The sequence below is a fragment of the Balearica regulorum genome, chromosome Z (genome assembly GCF_011004875.1).
Source record: "Balearica regulorum gibbericeps isolate bBalReg1 chromosome Z, bBalReg1.pri, whole genome shotgun sequence".
Taxonomy (NCBI): Eukaryota; Metazoa; Chordata; class Aves; order Gruiformes; family Gruidae; genus Balearica; species Balearica regulorum.
In genome coordinates, this window is record NC_046220.1 from 67320173 (window position 1) to 67335665 (window position 15493).

Genomic DNA, 15493 nt, shown 5'->3' on the forward strand with positions numbered 1-15493 from the left:
CTTTCCAGGAAGGCAAGAAATTTCCTAAGTGAATTCTGTTAGAACTTAGTTTTATACTACTAGACCTAGAACTCACTTACAAACAAAGTCAGACTTTTGTAAAGCATTCTCGTCTCACATTTGCTCAAGGACCTTATTTTGAAGAGCTCCTCACAAAAATTAAATTAGGCTCTAACTTCACCACCAGGCAAAAACCAATTCTACCACAAAAACTCTTTACACTATAAATTATTCTATTCAACAACAATGCTCTTATGAAAAAATTGATCTGTTTATGGCAGTATGTTTATAGTTCTGTATTCCTTGAGGTATTTTTCAAACTCATAAAACTCAGAGATATAAAATTAATTATTTGATGCTCAGCAAAATGTTAGCAGCAGAAGCCATTTCACAGGGACCTCACATGAGGAAGGATCAGGAACCAAAATTACTCATACCAAAGTCGGAGTTCATTATTTGTCTTTTTGTATTTCAAGAATAAAAGAAAGTCAAAATAAGGCTAAAGTAATATGCAAAAAACACTGCACGTAAGTAAACACTCTGAAAGACTGTCCCAACTGACACTTTCAATATATGTCAGAAAGTCATTGTTCATCATACATTTCAGCCTCGTCTCTTGCACATACAAATCATGAAATTATATTTACTGACTTGCACTCAGTGAAACACATCAAGCCCATTTTCCAGAAATAGCATGCAGATGCTGTAGCATCTGAAACTGAGAATCTACTGTTCCTTCATGGCTTGTTTTAATGAATATAATCACTCAGATGCCTACACTATTGCCAATTAAGTTCTCTTAACTCCTGTCTCAAGTAGGTAAGCTTTACCATTAAAAAGAAATAGCCAGCAACAGAGGAATTCTACACCAGTCCATTCAAAAAAGTTAGCCTTTATTTAGGTGAGAACAATCACAGTGTTGCCAGGTAATTTAAAGACGAACAAGTTTTAAACATACTGAGTTTAACAGTATTTGCATGGCCACCTCTGTTATATGAACAGTTTTTAGATGGTTATGCAATTACTCCTTTTTTTACCCAATTACTTCCAGCAACTTTAAAAAAGAGAATGGTCCTTGAGATAACAGCCAATTAAAACTGGCATGTTAATTGTGAAGAACCTACTTACCTCTTTCAGAACCTATTTCTTCATTGCATTCTTTGTAAACTTCTGTTAAAGAAAGCATTCCAAAGTTAAAAAGGCTCAACTGAGAGAAAATCTAAACAAGAACCTTAATGAAAAATTCCTAGAGGCACTTAGAAAATTCAGCAGTGGGTCCTGATATGGTTGGTAGAATGCGTAGAAATATTTAGGTAAACAATGAAAGCTTAGTTACAAAAAGCCACAAGACAAAGGCTCCATATTTGCCTTTTAAAGGGAAAAAAAGAGGATGTCAGAACACTGAGCTTAGCACAACCTTGCGAAGGAATTAAACACAGCATCTTGCTGAGGGACTTCACAAACCAGATCTGATCCTCACTTGACTTGTCGTAAGTCCCCTATCATCAAATCAATTGCAATCATCCCAGATCATGAAATAACCATCACAAGATGTCTAGATAAAGCAAATTGTATCTTTAAAGATGGAATGATCCCTCCTAAATCCAGCATATGCTTTACAAAGGCAGATACTGTTGTCCAGATTCATCTTAAGTGAATAATGAGCAAAAAAAACACCTGTAACAAGAAATTAAAATGCTAAAGAAATGTCAGTTTTATAACTTTGTTTTGTTACCCCTTAAGTGAGGTTTTTCCCCTAAAAACACATGAACAAAATATTGTGACTAATGAGAAATTCATACTGTTTACAGTTACAGCATCTTGGTTTTAAGAATCATTCAACCTTTCCACAAAATCCAGATACCTGTTCTACGCTATATAACCAACTACTAAATAACTAAAGAGCCATTGCCATGAACTTCTGTGTCATCACAGTGATTTTTCAAGAGTTAGAAGACAATTTTAATCAGAAGAGAAAATTATCCTGTTATTTCAACAGCCATACATTTATAACGTCCACTTCATGAAAGTTCTGACCTTAACATCCACGTATTGTGTGTATTGCTCTCATTATCACTTGAAAAACAACGCCATTTTTCTTAAGAGTGAGGAAGTACCACATGTTTTACATACGTAAAAACTGTATTAAGACTAAGCTATTAACAGCAGTGTTTCCAGAATCCATTTTAAGTCCTTACTCTTACCATACACAAAATAGAAACAGTCTTAAACCTAACCGGTAGCCTCTAGCTACTCTGTGCAGGATGTTGTGTTGCTGATTTCAAAGAAGGGTAAAAAAGGTCCTTCAATATAAGGTCTCTCTGGAAAAGAAAGGAGGCTAGAGATGTAGATAAAGGATATAAGACTGAGTGAAGAGGAAAGATGACAACAAAAGCTGTTACTAGGTTCTCTACTCAAATGCACGGCTCAGACCATTCATAAAAATCATACTGTGAGACTGACAATTTAAGACTGGTACCACAGAAGCACAGTGATCCTGCAATATCTCCCTCACTCTCCCTCATCTACATTCTTCCTCACTGCAGCAGTGCAAGCACAAAATAATAGCATTGGGGCAACATGTTAATCTGATTGCTCATTCTCAACGAAACCATATTATTAACTCAAAACATAAATACCAGTTCTAAAGAGGCAGCCAGCACTGTGACATGGATCAGGAATGCTCTGTTCAGTAGCAATAGTCTTAAGCAACTCCGCAAAACCATAGCTTCATTGAGATGGTGACAGAGAATCCAAGCAAAGAAGCAATATACAGTGTGTATTTGCTTTTAAACACTCATTTTTCCATCAGAAGATACAATATGCTTACACAGTATGTCTAATTGCAAAAAGCATAGCCGTTTTAAGAAAAGCCAGCACAGCTCAAACTTCATTACCTCTACAAACTCTTAACAAGAGTGATGTGACCGCTACTGAGATAGAAGCGGCGAAACAGCCTAGCAGGGTTTACCCTGTTCCTTCACTAGACTCAGACACATTGTCTTACTATAAAAGCACATACTTCCCATGCAACAAATCGCTCTTTATGAAGAATTAACTCTCCACATGAAGCTCTATACAGACTAGTGCAACTGTTGCCTACCAATATCCATAAGTCTTTACTTACTAATGTTTTGTACAATGGTCATGAAAAAATGAATGACTATTCTGTGTTAAGAATACAGTTATGTCCCCTATGAGTATTAGCATGTTGCCTCTATAAACACTTAAGCTTCCGGAAGCCATTACTTGAACTGTAAAAACGAAAAATCTGAAAATCTTAGTTTAAACTATGTCAGATAGAGGCAAATTAATTGTTCTTTGGATATTAAGGAGCACTTCTGAAAACACATACGAATCCTTGTATATTTTCTACAGTGAAAAATTCTTTTCCCAGTATCATACAAAACTGATAGTATCAGCCATCCACTACCCATTACACTAGTTTAATGGTATTTCTAATTTGAATTATGAAACTTTTGTGAGTCATAGATTACTACGCTCTAGGTAGCACAAAACATAGGTTACAAGTTACAGTAGCATTGATGGCAAAGGAAGGTAGGACCATGAGGGAAAGATCCTTTGGAGACAGCAAAAAAAAACCCCAAAACAACATTAGAGTAAAGTCATAAGGAAGACCTGGCCTCTCAGAGCTACAAACCTTACCTGTCAGCCTGGACAACCTAAAACAGTACTTCCCTTTATTGGGGGTGGGGTGGTGAAAAAGTCTAGAGTGACTACTTCAAAACTGAGCAAGTTCTCAAAGGCTTGCTTTGAATTTTGGGGTTAGCACCTCTGCTTCACTGTGCACTAATTGACCCAGCAGCAGCGGGACCAAGAAAAAAAAAATATGGAAGACAACAGCTTTGAAAATCCAATTACTAAAATACATCCAAGTTACAAACATGTCTTGTCTGGGCGTGCAAGCTATCTAACATTTGCAGTAGGTTCTTAATTCAGACAGGGAAAGCAATCACAGTGACAACATTTAGCAAAGCTAAGAAGGTATTGCATTGTCACAAATCAGCAATGAGGAAATCTGAAAGGTTCACCACCCTACTAAAAAGTCTCACCTGCACAACCTCCAAATGCTCCTCTTCCTCTAGAGCCAAGAAAAATGCCAGACTGAGGTCTGTCTCTTTGCTCATCTTTAATACCTGTAAGTAATACAGTGTAGTGGATATTGTGTCTAAAATTAGTATAATGAAATACTATGCTTAAAGCTAATACTATTTACTCTATCTCTCCAGTGCAACAGCCCCAAAAGATCCTTTGTAACTCCAGCCTATGTTGTATTATTCCCAGTGATACTATTTCTCAAAGGCACCATTCATGTTTCACAACATGGCTGAATAACAGAAGCTATTTCAGAACTTTCACCTTTGTACTTGTAGTTCTCCAGGAGCAAGCAAACCCAGGAAGAATGATCAAATATATGTTGTTCCCACACAAACCAGTCAATATAAAAAAAAAAACTTACTCTCACTTCGTCCAAAGCCACCAGGAAATTCTTTAAAACCTCTATTTTGTGTACTAGAATCTTCTACAACTTTCTTTTCTTGAAAACCTGCAGTACAGCACAGCACAGAGCTTAGTTTGCCCAATTTTCAACGTGTAGATCAAGTGCCTTTCATTTGGCAATTACTCTTCGCAGTCCTTATTTTATAAATTCAGATAAAAAGTACAATAAAACTAAGTAATTGGCCTAAACATATGAAATAATGAAGAGAAGAAATATTTTTTGCCAAAAAGTATGACAAGAAGCTCTCCTGTGTTACTGCTTCCTGCAAGAACTAAGTCAAATATTAAGTCTTGAAGTATTTGACACTACACTTATACATGCTATAAAAGCTTCCAACTTTCAACTCTTTGGTTATGATGCAGATCAATTCAGTCCCCTGGTTCAGTCGCAGGACAACTGACAGCATTTGTACCTTCTCAGTTTTCATAACCAGTACAGTGAGATAGTATTGCAATTGTTCTGTCCTGTGGAACGAGGATTTGAAAACCTGCCTTCAGATCAATCAGTTTCTGGTTTTTTTATTACTTAGAATTGCTTATTCAGTTGCTTGGGACAGGCAGTGCCACGTATTTAGTGTATTTATTTCTAACCCCTTTCCCTAGTCACTCTTCTGATGGGGAGGGAGGGGAAGTAAACAGCCACATGCATAAACAAGGTATTTCCCATTTTAGATTGGGCAGTTTTAGGTGTTGTCTAAGATCCCAGCAGTCAACTTATATTGACATTTACTCCTTAGTCTTTACTCTTCAACTGAACACCTGTTCTATCATCTTGTAATGACGAACAGCATCACCTTCTAAATGAAACCTAGAAGTTCTTCAACCACAGCATCTGTAGCTCCTTCTCCACCAACGCTGAATGCATAGCAATTTACACGTAATTTTTTTTCAAATTAAAAAGAAAAAAAATCACATCTTAAAAGCTCACATGCAAAAAACAGTCTAGATAAACACCCATAACTAGTACAGACCTTAAATACACCTTGTGAGTTACTTTGCAATTGCCAGAGACTACAGCAGAACTGTCCATCGTCATTCCACAGCACTACTAAAGTGTTGCTGCCTGCTTAACCAAACAAGTCTAGCATTCCCCTACCATGGCATCAATAGACATCACTCCAAGAGATACAGAAATGGTGTGAATTTTTTTTAAAGAATAAACGTAACAACTTCAAGTGGCTCCACAGCTGTTCTGCAGGTCAGAACTTTTAACGTGCCCAAACCAGGACTACAGTTTCCATCTTTCCTTTTCATAACCAGTCCCAATTACAGTCATAGAACTATCTAGACAGATAGTATGTGACAGTAGCTTCCACTGCCCACTATGCTTCTGAAAGCACCTGGTAGAAGTATATGCAGCAGTACTGCCAATTACTAACCTCTCCAATGTGCACTGCATACAAGAGTGGCACTCACCATTATAAGCAGGAAGAGGACAGCAATTCAATACTGCTTTATGGTACTAAAGAAAGTTTTCAGGTCTTCCACAGAATACCACTGGTATACTCCCTCACATGGCATATATGTGAATACATTCAGCTGCCTTTTATACTATATTAGGACTCAACAAAATTATCAGAAAAATACCCCTCTCCAGGGAGAATGGAATCAAAGCAAGAGGTGAACAAAAAAAAAAAATTATTTTAAATGCAAAGTCCTGCCTTCTGGCAAATACAACAGGATATTTTATGTTGTGCAGTCAAAACTAAGGGATAATACTGACTGCCTACATTATGCAGAAATAAGGATTGGTATTATCCTCCAAGTCATAAGAACTCATTTGGCTCTGACACAACAAAACTGAGTACCTGAATAGGGAAAATTTAATGTATCAAATATAACTAATCACTAGAATTACAGACACTCCAGAAAGTTACCTCTGTTCGCAAAATTCCTTCCACTACCAAATCTACTCACTGGTTGACACTGTCTGTTCATACATTCATCAGTATCTATAATTAGAAAAAAAAGAATCAACTTAACTTTCAAAGCTACCTTCAGAGTAGGCTTTTGGTTTGCGGGTGGGGTGAGGGGGTGGGTTTGTTGTTTCAGTTTGGGTTTTTTAAAACTCAACAGTAAAATTACAGAATCATTCAGGCTGAAAGGGATCTCAGGTCTGCAGCCTCCTCCCACTCAAAAAAACCCACCATGTGGCGAAGGTGTCCTTTTATAAGACAAAGAAAATTAATTAAACTTACAAAGCTTAGGACAGGTGTAACTATTGTATTCCATAACGAATAGGACCACTCAGCAACAGTACTGCTACCAACATAGTAATATCTGAGTTTGCAGAATCTACTCTGACACCAGTTGCAAGGTCCTCCATTCTAAATTTTGTCCAAAAGGAAAGCTTAATCACCCCCAAAACTACAAATTTTAACCATGCATCCTACCTCTACTCCTAGAAAACCCTCCAAAATGATTCTGCCTATGCTGACTTGTGTTAGGTCTTTCAGCAGCACCTGGAAAAGGAAAATAACAATAAAGTAAGACTTTTGACGCTGTCTCTCATCCTCATGTACAAACCAATAAAGTACATCCAATGGACCCAAACCAGCCAAAGGGGTATTCCATACCATATGATGTCATGCTCAGTATATAAGGGGGCCAGCCAGGCAGGAGGGGTCATTCCTCAGGGACTGGCTGGGCATCAGCTCCAGGCAGTGAGCAAATTGCACTGTGTATCACCTGCTCTGTATACTCTTTTCTAAGTATTTCTAAGTCATTGTTATTTTCCTCTTCCTTTGCTGTCCTAGAAAACTGTTCTTATCCCAACCCACAAGTTTTACCTTTTTCCTCCAATTCTCCTCCCCATCCCATTGCAGGGCAGCTGGAGGGATTGCGAGGAGTGAGCAAACAGCCTCGCTAGCTTGCGAGGAGTGCTTAGGTGCTGGCTGGGGCTAAACCAAGACAGACGATGAGAAGCAGTGGGCACAAACTGAAATACAGTAAATTCCATTTTTATATAAGGAAAATCATTTTACTCTGAGGGTGGTTAAGCACTAGCCCAATTGCCCAGAGAGCTAGCTTGTATAATCTCCAACCCTGGAGAAATTCAAAACTCAGCTGGACAAGGTCCTAAGCAACCTGCTCAGTTAACCCCATTCTACACAAGGATTTGGACCACTGTAGTCTTCCAACCTGAGTCATTGTATAAAACCGAAATCCCCTATTCTGCAACAAAGTCAAGATGATGGTACATCAGCAACCATCATAAAGATATGAAATCTGAAATCAAAACAAAGTCTACAAAATTCCATGATTTGCAAATATATGGCACATCACAAACTGATTGTTACTGTTTTCCTTCCAAGTTAAAACTGCTTAACATAACAACATAGCTGCCCCTGAAAAAAACTAGGCACTAGTACATTCCACAACAAAACACATTAAAGAACAGATCACCTGTATACAAGAGCTTGTCATAAAGGAAAAAAAAAAAAAAAAAGATGAATGACGTTTGGTACATTATCAAGTCACTTGATAAGGAAACTTTGCTCATACAACACTACTCAAAGTGTTAGACTGCTGCTTCCTGAACAGTGTTCAGAGTTCCTGCTCACTTGGAAGATTTGAGTAGTTTTTGGCAAAGCCAGTATAGGATATTCTGATATTCATGTTTGTTTATATGTAACAAGCAGCAAATAAAAACACCTTATCAATTATTTAAATTTATATTTTTAGGGTTTACCACAATTGATTGGCTTCCATTGACCATGTCTATTTGCTTTTAAAGGGGTGAGGACTCTTCCCTTTACTTGCCATCCTAACCTATTCTTATTCTATCACTCCTCTTCCACTGGTATTTCCACAACTTAAGCACACTAAGTTAATTCAACATTCAAAGTTTTTGGAAAGCACATCATATCCCAACAAAATACTTGATCAGGAAAGCATCTGTTTTAATGAATTCGCTCACCATGCTGCCCTCAGTGTTTACTACCTCTACTAATGAAAGATGCTGGACAAACCCACAGATATATAGACAGTGAACAGGATAGAACCAATAATCATTCTTCAGTTAAGTCTGCTATGCTTAGCACTTACAACAAATCAAATGTACGCTGCACTGTTACTTGCTAACCAACCAATTAAGATTCGTAAAAGTACAGCAACTTTCACAATTATCATTCACCTACTTCTGACAGCTAGTCAGAAAGAGTTGGAACAAACAAAACAGGAAGCTCCAAGACTCATTTCCACCTGAATTGCAATTCAAGTTCTCACAAGCACTGCCTTTCCTATTTGCTCTGCATCAAACCATTACCAAAGTTAGCAACCTGGAGACCTCATGCTGTTCTAGGATGAATGCAAAGCCTGTCCTCCAAATTTTCTACCTCCTGTAACTGTCCAAATTCAGAGGCATGCAAGTAGCACAAGTGGTATCTTGTTCCTGCCCTTCCTAATTTCCCAATGTCCTAGGGACAAAGAATTGGAGAAAGTCAGTCTGCCTTTCAACTGTACACTAAAAGGCAAGGGAAAGATACATCAATAAACCTGCTGCCATGTTCTAACTGCTCAAAAACACAAGAGCAGTTACAAACACATGGGAGGGAGTTAGATATTTTCTCCCTGAAGAACAAAAGGCCCAGGGAAGATCTCATCACAGTATCCCAGTACTTGAAGGGCAGCTACAAAGAGGAAAGGGGCTCTCTTCACAAAGAGCCACATGGAGAAGGCAAAGGGCAACAGGTACAAGTTGCACTGGCAAAGGTTTCAGCTTGATAGAAGAGAGAAATTTTTTACAGTGAGAACACTCATTCACTGGAACAACCTCCCCAGGTACATGGTGGAGTCCCCATTACTGGAGATGTTCAAGACGGTATTGGACAGGGTGCTAGACAATCTCATCTAGGCTTCCTTTACCACAAAAGGTTGGACCAGATGATCTTTCAAGGTCCCTTCCAACCTGGGCTGTTCTATGATATCAGCATAATTTGTGCTAACCACAACGTGTTAAAATAAAGTTTAGGTTGTTATTCCACAGTTGGATTGATTAAATTATACAAGCTCAAAATTTTTACCTCAGACTGAATTTTACTAAAGTTAAAATATCCTCAAGAAGTCTTAAAGACCATTCCTAAGTTCAGAGACTACAGTGAGAACATTCCGATTGCCTTACCCCACAGACTGTCAGCTCTAAGCAAAACCTGTTTCCTGATCTGACTACTGTAGTCACACAAAGTAAACCCTAGGGCAAACAACGTTCAGCAGCAACCCTGACTTGGCATATTTAAAACTTCTGTCTTCTGTATCTCAATGTCTTCCAACTTCTGTATCTAAAATTTCTGTTCAAGTTTATAAAGGCATCATCTTCACTAAATCAAGAGTGCTTTACAGAAACTTGATACCAAATATCAATATTTTGTCTTGTGTTTTTTGATTTTTTTTTTTTTTTTAATGTATCTAAGTTTCTGCTCGACAGCTTCATCAGACCTTTTCTTATTTTCAATACAACTGTTAGACAGGACCTCGCTAGAACTAGTCAACACTGCATTTAACATTTATTTTCAATACTGATCATGTTTAGCACAGCCTGTTTTAGAAATGCTTGTAACACCTACTAACTCTAATTAGAAGTTATGTGCTGTATTCAACGTGTAACTGCAGTAAATAAAGAAGGGTTGAGGGTCAAAAGGAAAGTCTACTCGTCATGTTAGCTGTATAATTTGATGCTGCTTACTCCATGGGGGACACATGAAAATATCACAATGATAATATTGTGGGTTTCTTTAATCTCCTAACCTGTTCAAATTACTCCCCCAAATGCCAGTAATATCAAAAGTGCCTTTCACATACCGAATAAGCCCATGCTTGGACTGAAGTCAGATGAGGGGTCATTTGGTCTTTCAGAGAAGCTAGCCTACAAAAAGAAAAAAAGGCACATCACGTTAATCCCAGGCCAAGCAAAGTACATAAATACAAATGCAGCTGCCAAGTATTGCACTTGAAAGAAGTTGCATTCTGCACCTTCTGAAATGCAGTCTCTCAGATTTTTCTGTTCACTCCAGTTTATTACACTTCACTATACTAAATGGCATACTGTTTGCATCTGAATGTCATCAAAACCACATTATACATAGCTGACATGGAGTTAAAGTAAGTTTATCTTGCCCTCTGTAACTGATTTATGAATGCATCATCTTTGTCACCTTGCTAACAAACATTTTAAGCCTTGAATAAGAAACATTTATTGTTCAAAACAATACCATAATTTTGTGAAGTATTTTTCTTTTCCAGTCTTTCAGATTGTTTGTATTGTAGTGGTGGGTTGACCCTGGCGGGAGGCCGGGTGCCCACCAGAGCCGCTCTATCACTCCCCCCATTCACTAGTCAGGGGAGGAAAAAAAAGTGTAACGAAAAGCTTGCGGGTCGAGGTAAGGACAGGGAGAGATCACTCACTAATTATCGTCACGAGCAAAACAGACTGAACTGAGAGAGGAAATTCATCTAATTTATTACCAAGGAAAACATAGTAATGAGAAAGAAAATCAAATCTTAAAACACCTCCCTCCCCGCCCTCCCATCTTCCCAGGCTCAACTTCACTCCCAGCTTCAAACCTCCTCCCCTCTGCAGTGGCACAGGGGGATGGGGGTTACGGTCAGTTCATCACACGGTGTTTCTGCCGCTTCTTCATCCTCAGGGGGAGGACTCTTCTAATTGTTCCCCTGCTCCAACATGGAGTCCTTTCCACAGGAGACAGCCCTTTGAGAACTTCTCCAAGTCTCTCGCATAGGGTGCAGACCTTCAGGAGCAAACTGCTCCAGCATGGGATCCCCCACGGAGTCACAAGTCCTGCCAGCAAACCTGCTCCAGCCTGGGCTCCTCTCTCCACGGGGCCACAGGTCCTACCAGGAGCTTGCTCCAGCGTGGGCTTCCCACGGGGTCACAGCCTCCTTCAGGTGCCTCCACCTGCTCTGGTGTGGGGTCCTCCACAGGCTGCAGGGGGAATCTCTACACCCCCTCATCTTCCCTCCATGGGCTGCAGGGGGACAGCCTGCTTCACCATGGTCTTCACCATGGGCTGCAGGGGGATCTCTGCTCCAGCACCCGGAACACCTCCTGCCCCTCCTTCTGCACTGACCTGGGTGTCTGCAGAGTTTCTTACATCTTCTCACTCCTGTCTCCAGCTGCAAAAGCTCTAAGTTTTTTCTCCTTCTTAAACATGTTATCACAGAGGCACTGGTTGGCTTGGCCTTGGCCAGCGGCGGGTCCATCTTGCAGCTGGCTGGCATTGGCTCTATCAGACACAGTGGAAGCTTCTGGCAGCTTCTCACAGAAGCCACCCCTGTAGCCCCCCTGCTACCAAAACCTTGCCATGCAAAACCAACACATACGGAACAGAAATTTGTTTTCATCAGTTTCATAACTGCATTGCTAAGTTTTTACTAGGGGACGCTTACAAATTATCTTAAAGGGAAATACCTGAAGTATATTGGTTCCTGTTCATTTCTTCGAAGATTCAGATACTACATTTGAAACAATGCAGAACGGCACCTCATTTCCACATTTTACTATTATGGTCAGTTTTATTTCCAGTAAGGGCCACATTTAACTTTCTCCTATTTAATGCAAGCCAGACATGTACTAGTAAGCCAAAATACCAGCTGACTGAGAAACATCAGATGACCACCAAACCTTTAAGACTCTGCTTTTTCAATATTACTACAGCTTTCACATTTCCCAATGTGGCTAGCAACGACTACAGAAAATTAAACCCAAATTGGTAAAATTACTATTCTGAAAGCGTATGCTGTAGTTTCTTCTTTTGGCAACCTTACTTTTAGCCTTATGCATCCATCGGGATAAGCCATTAACTTCTCCTCTTCCTCTCTGTTCTCCAAGGCTGAATTTCAGCACCCATTAAGACCAATGCCAACAATCAAAAATTCATTAGATTCTCCTAAAACTTACTGCAGTTTCTTCTGATATCACTATTCACTCAACAACATCCAAAGTAGCAAAATATTATTCTTCAGCTCTCATTACACTCCTGTATCTTATCCTTCATTTCACACCAAAGCATTTTGCTGCTATGTAAAAAATAGCAAAATTGAATAGGAAAAATTTTTACACAAGATTTAGCTTAGAACTAGGCCTGACAGCAGGTACCTGACATCACCCTAGTTCTGCTATTAACTCCAGAACTGTATTTTAAGAATTCTTCTCACTTCTGCCAAACTCTATTGAGGCTATTAAGCTGCACACGGTTTAACAACCTAAATGTACTACATCCTGACCTAACTGTAGCGCTTGTCCTGCCAGGAATTTAACCCAACAGTAACTTCTACAAGCACCCTTTTCCAGTTTCAGTGAGCTGGGTTTGCAAATGCTGTAGTAGCCCAGGTCACTTAAGGCCGGGGTGGGGGGGGGTGTGTGGAAACCAGATTAGGGGCAATTTACAGAATCAACTTAAACAGCAGATCTGAGAGGAAGCAACAATTCCATCTATTTCTGGATATATGATAGCTTCCTGAGAGCTTGGAAAGGAAGACTGGGAACTATCCAGAACTGGAAACACAGCTGCTACATAATCTCAGTCAGGATCCACGAGTCTCTCTGGTTTACCTCCCTAAAAAGCACGGTATTAAAAACACTTTCAAAACACGCAGCAAAAAAGATGGAATCCTTTTACAGAATACAGCAACCATGTTAACTCCTTTCAGAATGATGAGACTCACACATACGGAGCTACAGATACATTTAAGCCTGCTTGAAAAGTCAGATACCCATTTTCTAAGATTGCAGTTAATCTAATTTATTACCAAGGAAAACATAGTAATGAGAAAGAAAATCAAATCTTAAAAACACCTCCCTCCCCGCCCTCCCATCTTCCCAATGTGACAACTAGCTGCTATCAAGAAGAGATTACGTTCCATTTATTTTCTCTTTATGTTGGTGCAGTGGGTTGATCTCAACTGGACACAAGGTGCCCACCAAGCCACTTTATCACTCCTCTCCTCAGCAGGATGGGGGGCAGGGAGAAAGATGGGGGGCAGGGAGAAAATAAGATGGAAAAAATCCTCATGGGTCAAGGTAAAGGCAGTTTAATAAAGCAAAAGCAAAGGTCACACATGGAAGCAAAGGAAAAACAAAATATTTATCCTCTACTTCCCATCAGCAAGTGATGTCTGGCCACTTGCCAGGAAGCAGGGCTTCAGTATGCATAGTGGTTGCTCCAGAAGACAAATGTCATAAATAACAAATGCCCCCTTCCTCCTCCTTTCTCTTAGCTTTTATTGCTGAGCAGAGGTCATATGGCATGGAATATCCCTTTGGTCAGTTGGGGTCAGCTGTCCTGGCTCTGTCCCCTCCCAAGATCTTGCCCACCCCCAGCCTACTGGTGAGGTGAGGGGGATGCTGGAGAGACAGCCTTGGTGCAGTGCCAGCACTGCTCTGCAGGAGCTGAAACCCTGGTGTGTTACCAGCACCTTGCTGGCTACCAGTGCACAGCACTATGGGGGCTGCTGTGGGGAAATTAACTCTGTCTCAGCCAGACCCAACACAGGTGGTCAAGGCCATCTAAGCCATTTCTCCATCACTGGAGATGATGAGATGCCAATTAAACCTGTAGTCTTAAGGTTAGAAAATTAAAAGCACTCACAAAAGTATACAACAAGCACTGATACCTGAACAAAACAACAGCAACTAAACTCCTGGTGGGGAGGAAACCTCCGCTCTTCAGTAACAGCAACAGTGAAGTCCTATAGCAGCCTATCATATTTGCAAAAATGTACTGTAAATTATATTCAAAGTCCTATCTACAATCCTCAAACAGGTGCACTCCCCACCCTTCCTGCAGTACCTATGCATTTAAGACCATACAGTTCAGGAACAACATGAAATGCAATCTTAAGTGAACAATGGAGATCATCTGAGAGAGTCATTCATGTTCTATTTCTTCCTGTGGTAAAAAGAAACAGCAATTCAGCGACTGCCAGCAGAAAAAGACAGCAAATAAAATAGCTAAAAGGACATAATGGCACAGAGAAGTTACAGTTCACATCTAACCCACAGCCAAGAACTACCACCAAAATACACAGTTCTGCTAGTCCCCAATAATGCAGTTCCAGCACTACCCTTCCAGTGTCCAACAGACAGTAATAAGGACCATCAAACCAATCTGATTTGTGGAAGAAATTGGAGTCTACTAACACCCAAAACCCAGCAATCTCTTCTCAGTTTATCTTAAAACTTCAGAAACACTAGATCTGACATACATAAGGGAACAGGACTGCATTAGAAGGGAAAAAGGACAGGCAACAGGAACCACCCCTTTCAGTAGTTACAAAACTTTACCTTAATATCCCTTACCACAACTGACCTGCAATTTTAAGTTTCTACCCTACTTAAGTTTTTGCTTCTTCCCTTCCAGCCTCTGCTGGTCCACTAGCCTATCTACATAGGTACTCAGTTCCTAGCCCATTTATCATAATTAATAAGTTACCAGTACACACCACTTTTATGCCACATAGCCAAAAAGTACACATCCTCTCACAGCCAATGTAAGGAGGTAACACTGATTGACTACACTGACCATATCCCAGGTGCTTCCAGGGAGGAAAAGCAGCTCAACATTTTGAAAGACTGAAGTTGCCACTATTTAAAAAAACACTGGATTTTTAACACACAAGTTAAGGGCACGTTCCTCCAGGTGCTTCAGGAATCCAATTAACATGGGACTGCAGACTGCCAGCCACCTAGGCCGGCAGGCTAGGGGTGGAAGGGGAAGAGAAGCAAACATTCTACAGCCCAACAGTTGCCACCCCATACCTGCTCAAGGGGTGGGAGGATTGGTGATGCCTCATCTCCCATCTCTGCATTCCAGTCCTCCTGGTTCATGTTGTGCCCTGTCAGATCTGCTTGCAGGAGGCAAAACACATTAGCAGCAACCCCTGCCTGCCCCCAGCAGTTCCCACGGTGCCCAGGCAGGGGACGCTACTGAGCCTGCCTGTGCCAGCATTTGCTGTC

General features: G+C 40.2%; 1 protein-coding gene across 1 annotated transcript in view; it reads right to left on the reverse strand.

Moving 5' to 3' along the window:
* Window positions 1-15493, reverse strand: part of DDX4 (DEAD-box helicase 4) — a 36947-nt gene that overhangs the window by 15988 nt on the left and 5466 nt on the right. Inside the window, exons 2-8 of the mRNA XM_075739771.1 lie at window positions 15296-15381; window positions 10321-10384; window positions 6915-6983; window positions 6399-6473; window positions 4481-4567; window positions 4074-4157; window positions 1129-1170 (exon numbers count right to left, since the gene is read on the reverse strand). Coding sequence (XP_075595886.1) covers window positions 1129-1170; window positions 4074-4157; window positions 4481-4567; window positions 6399-6473; window positions 6915-6983; window positions 10321-10384; window positions 15296-15364 — 490 coding nt within the window. The 5' untranslated portion in view covers window positions 15365-15381. The remainder of the gene's footprint in view (window positions 1-1128; window positions 1171-4073; window positions 4158-4480; window positions 4568-6398; window positions 6474-6914; window positions 6984-10320; window positions 10385-15295; window positions 15382-15493) is intronic.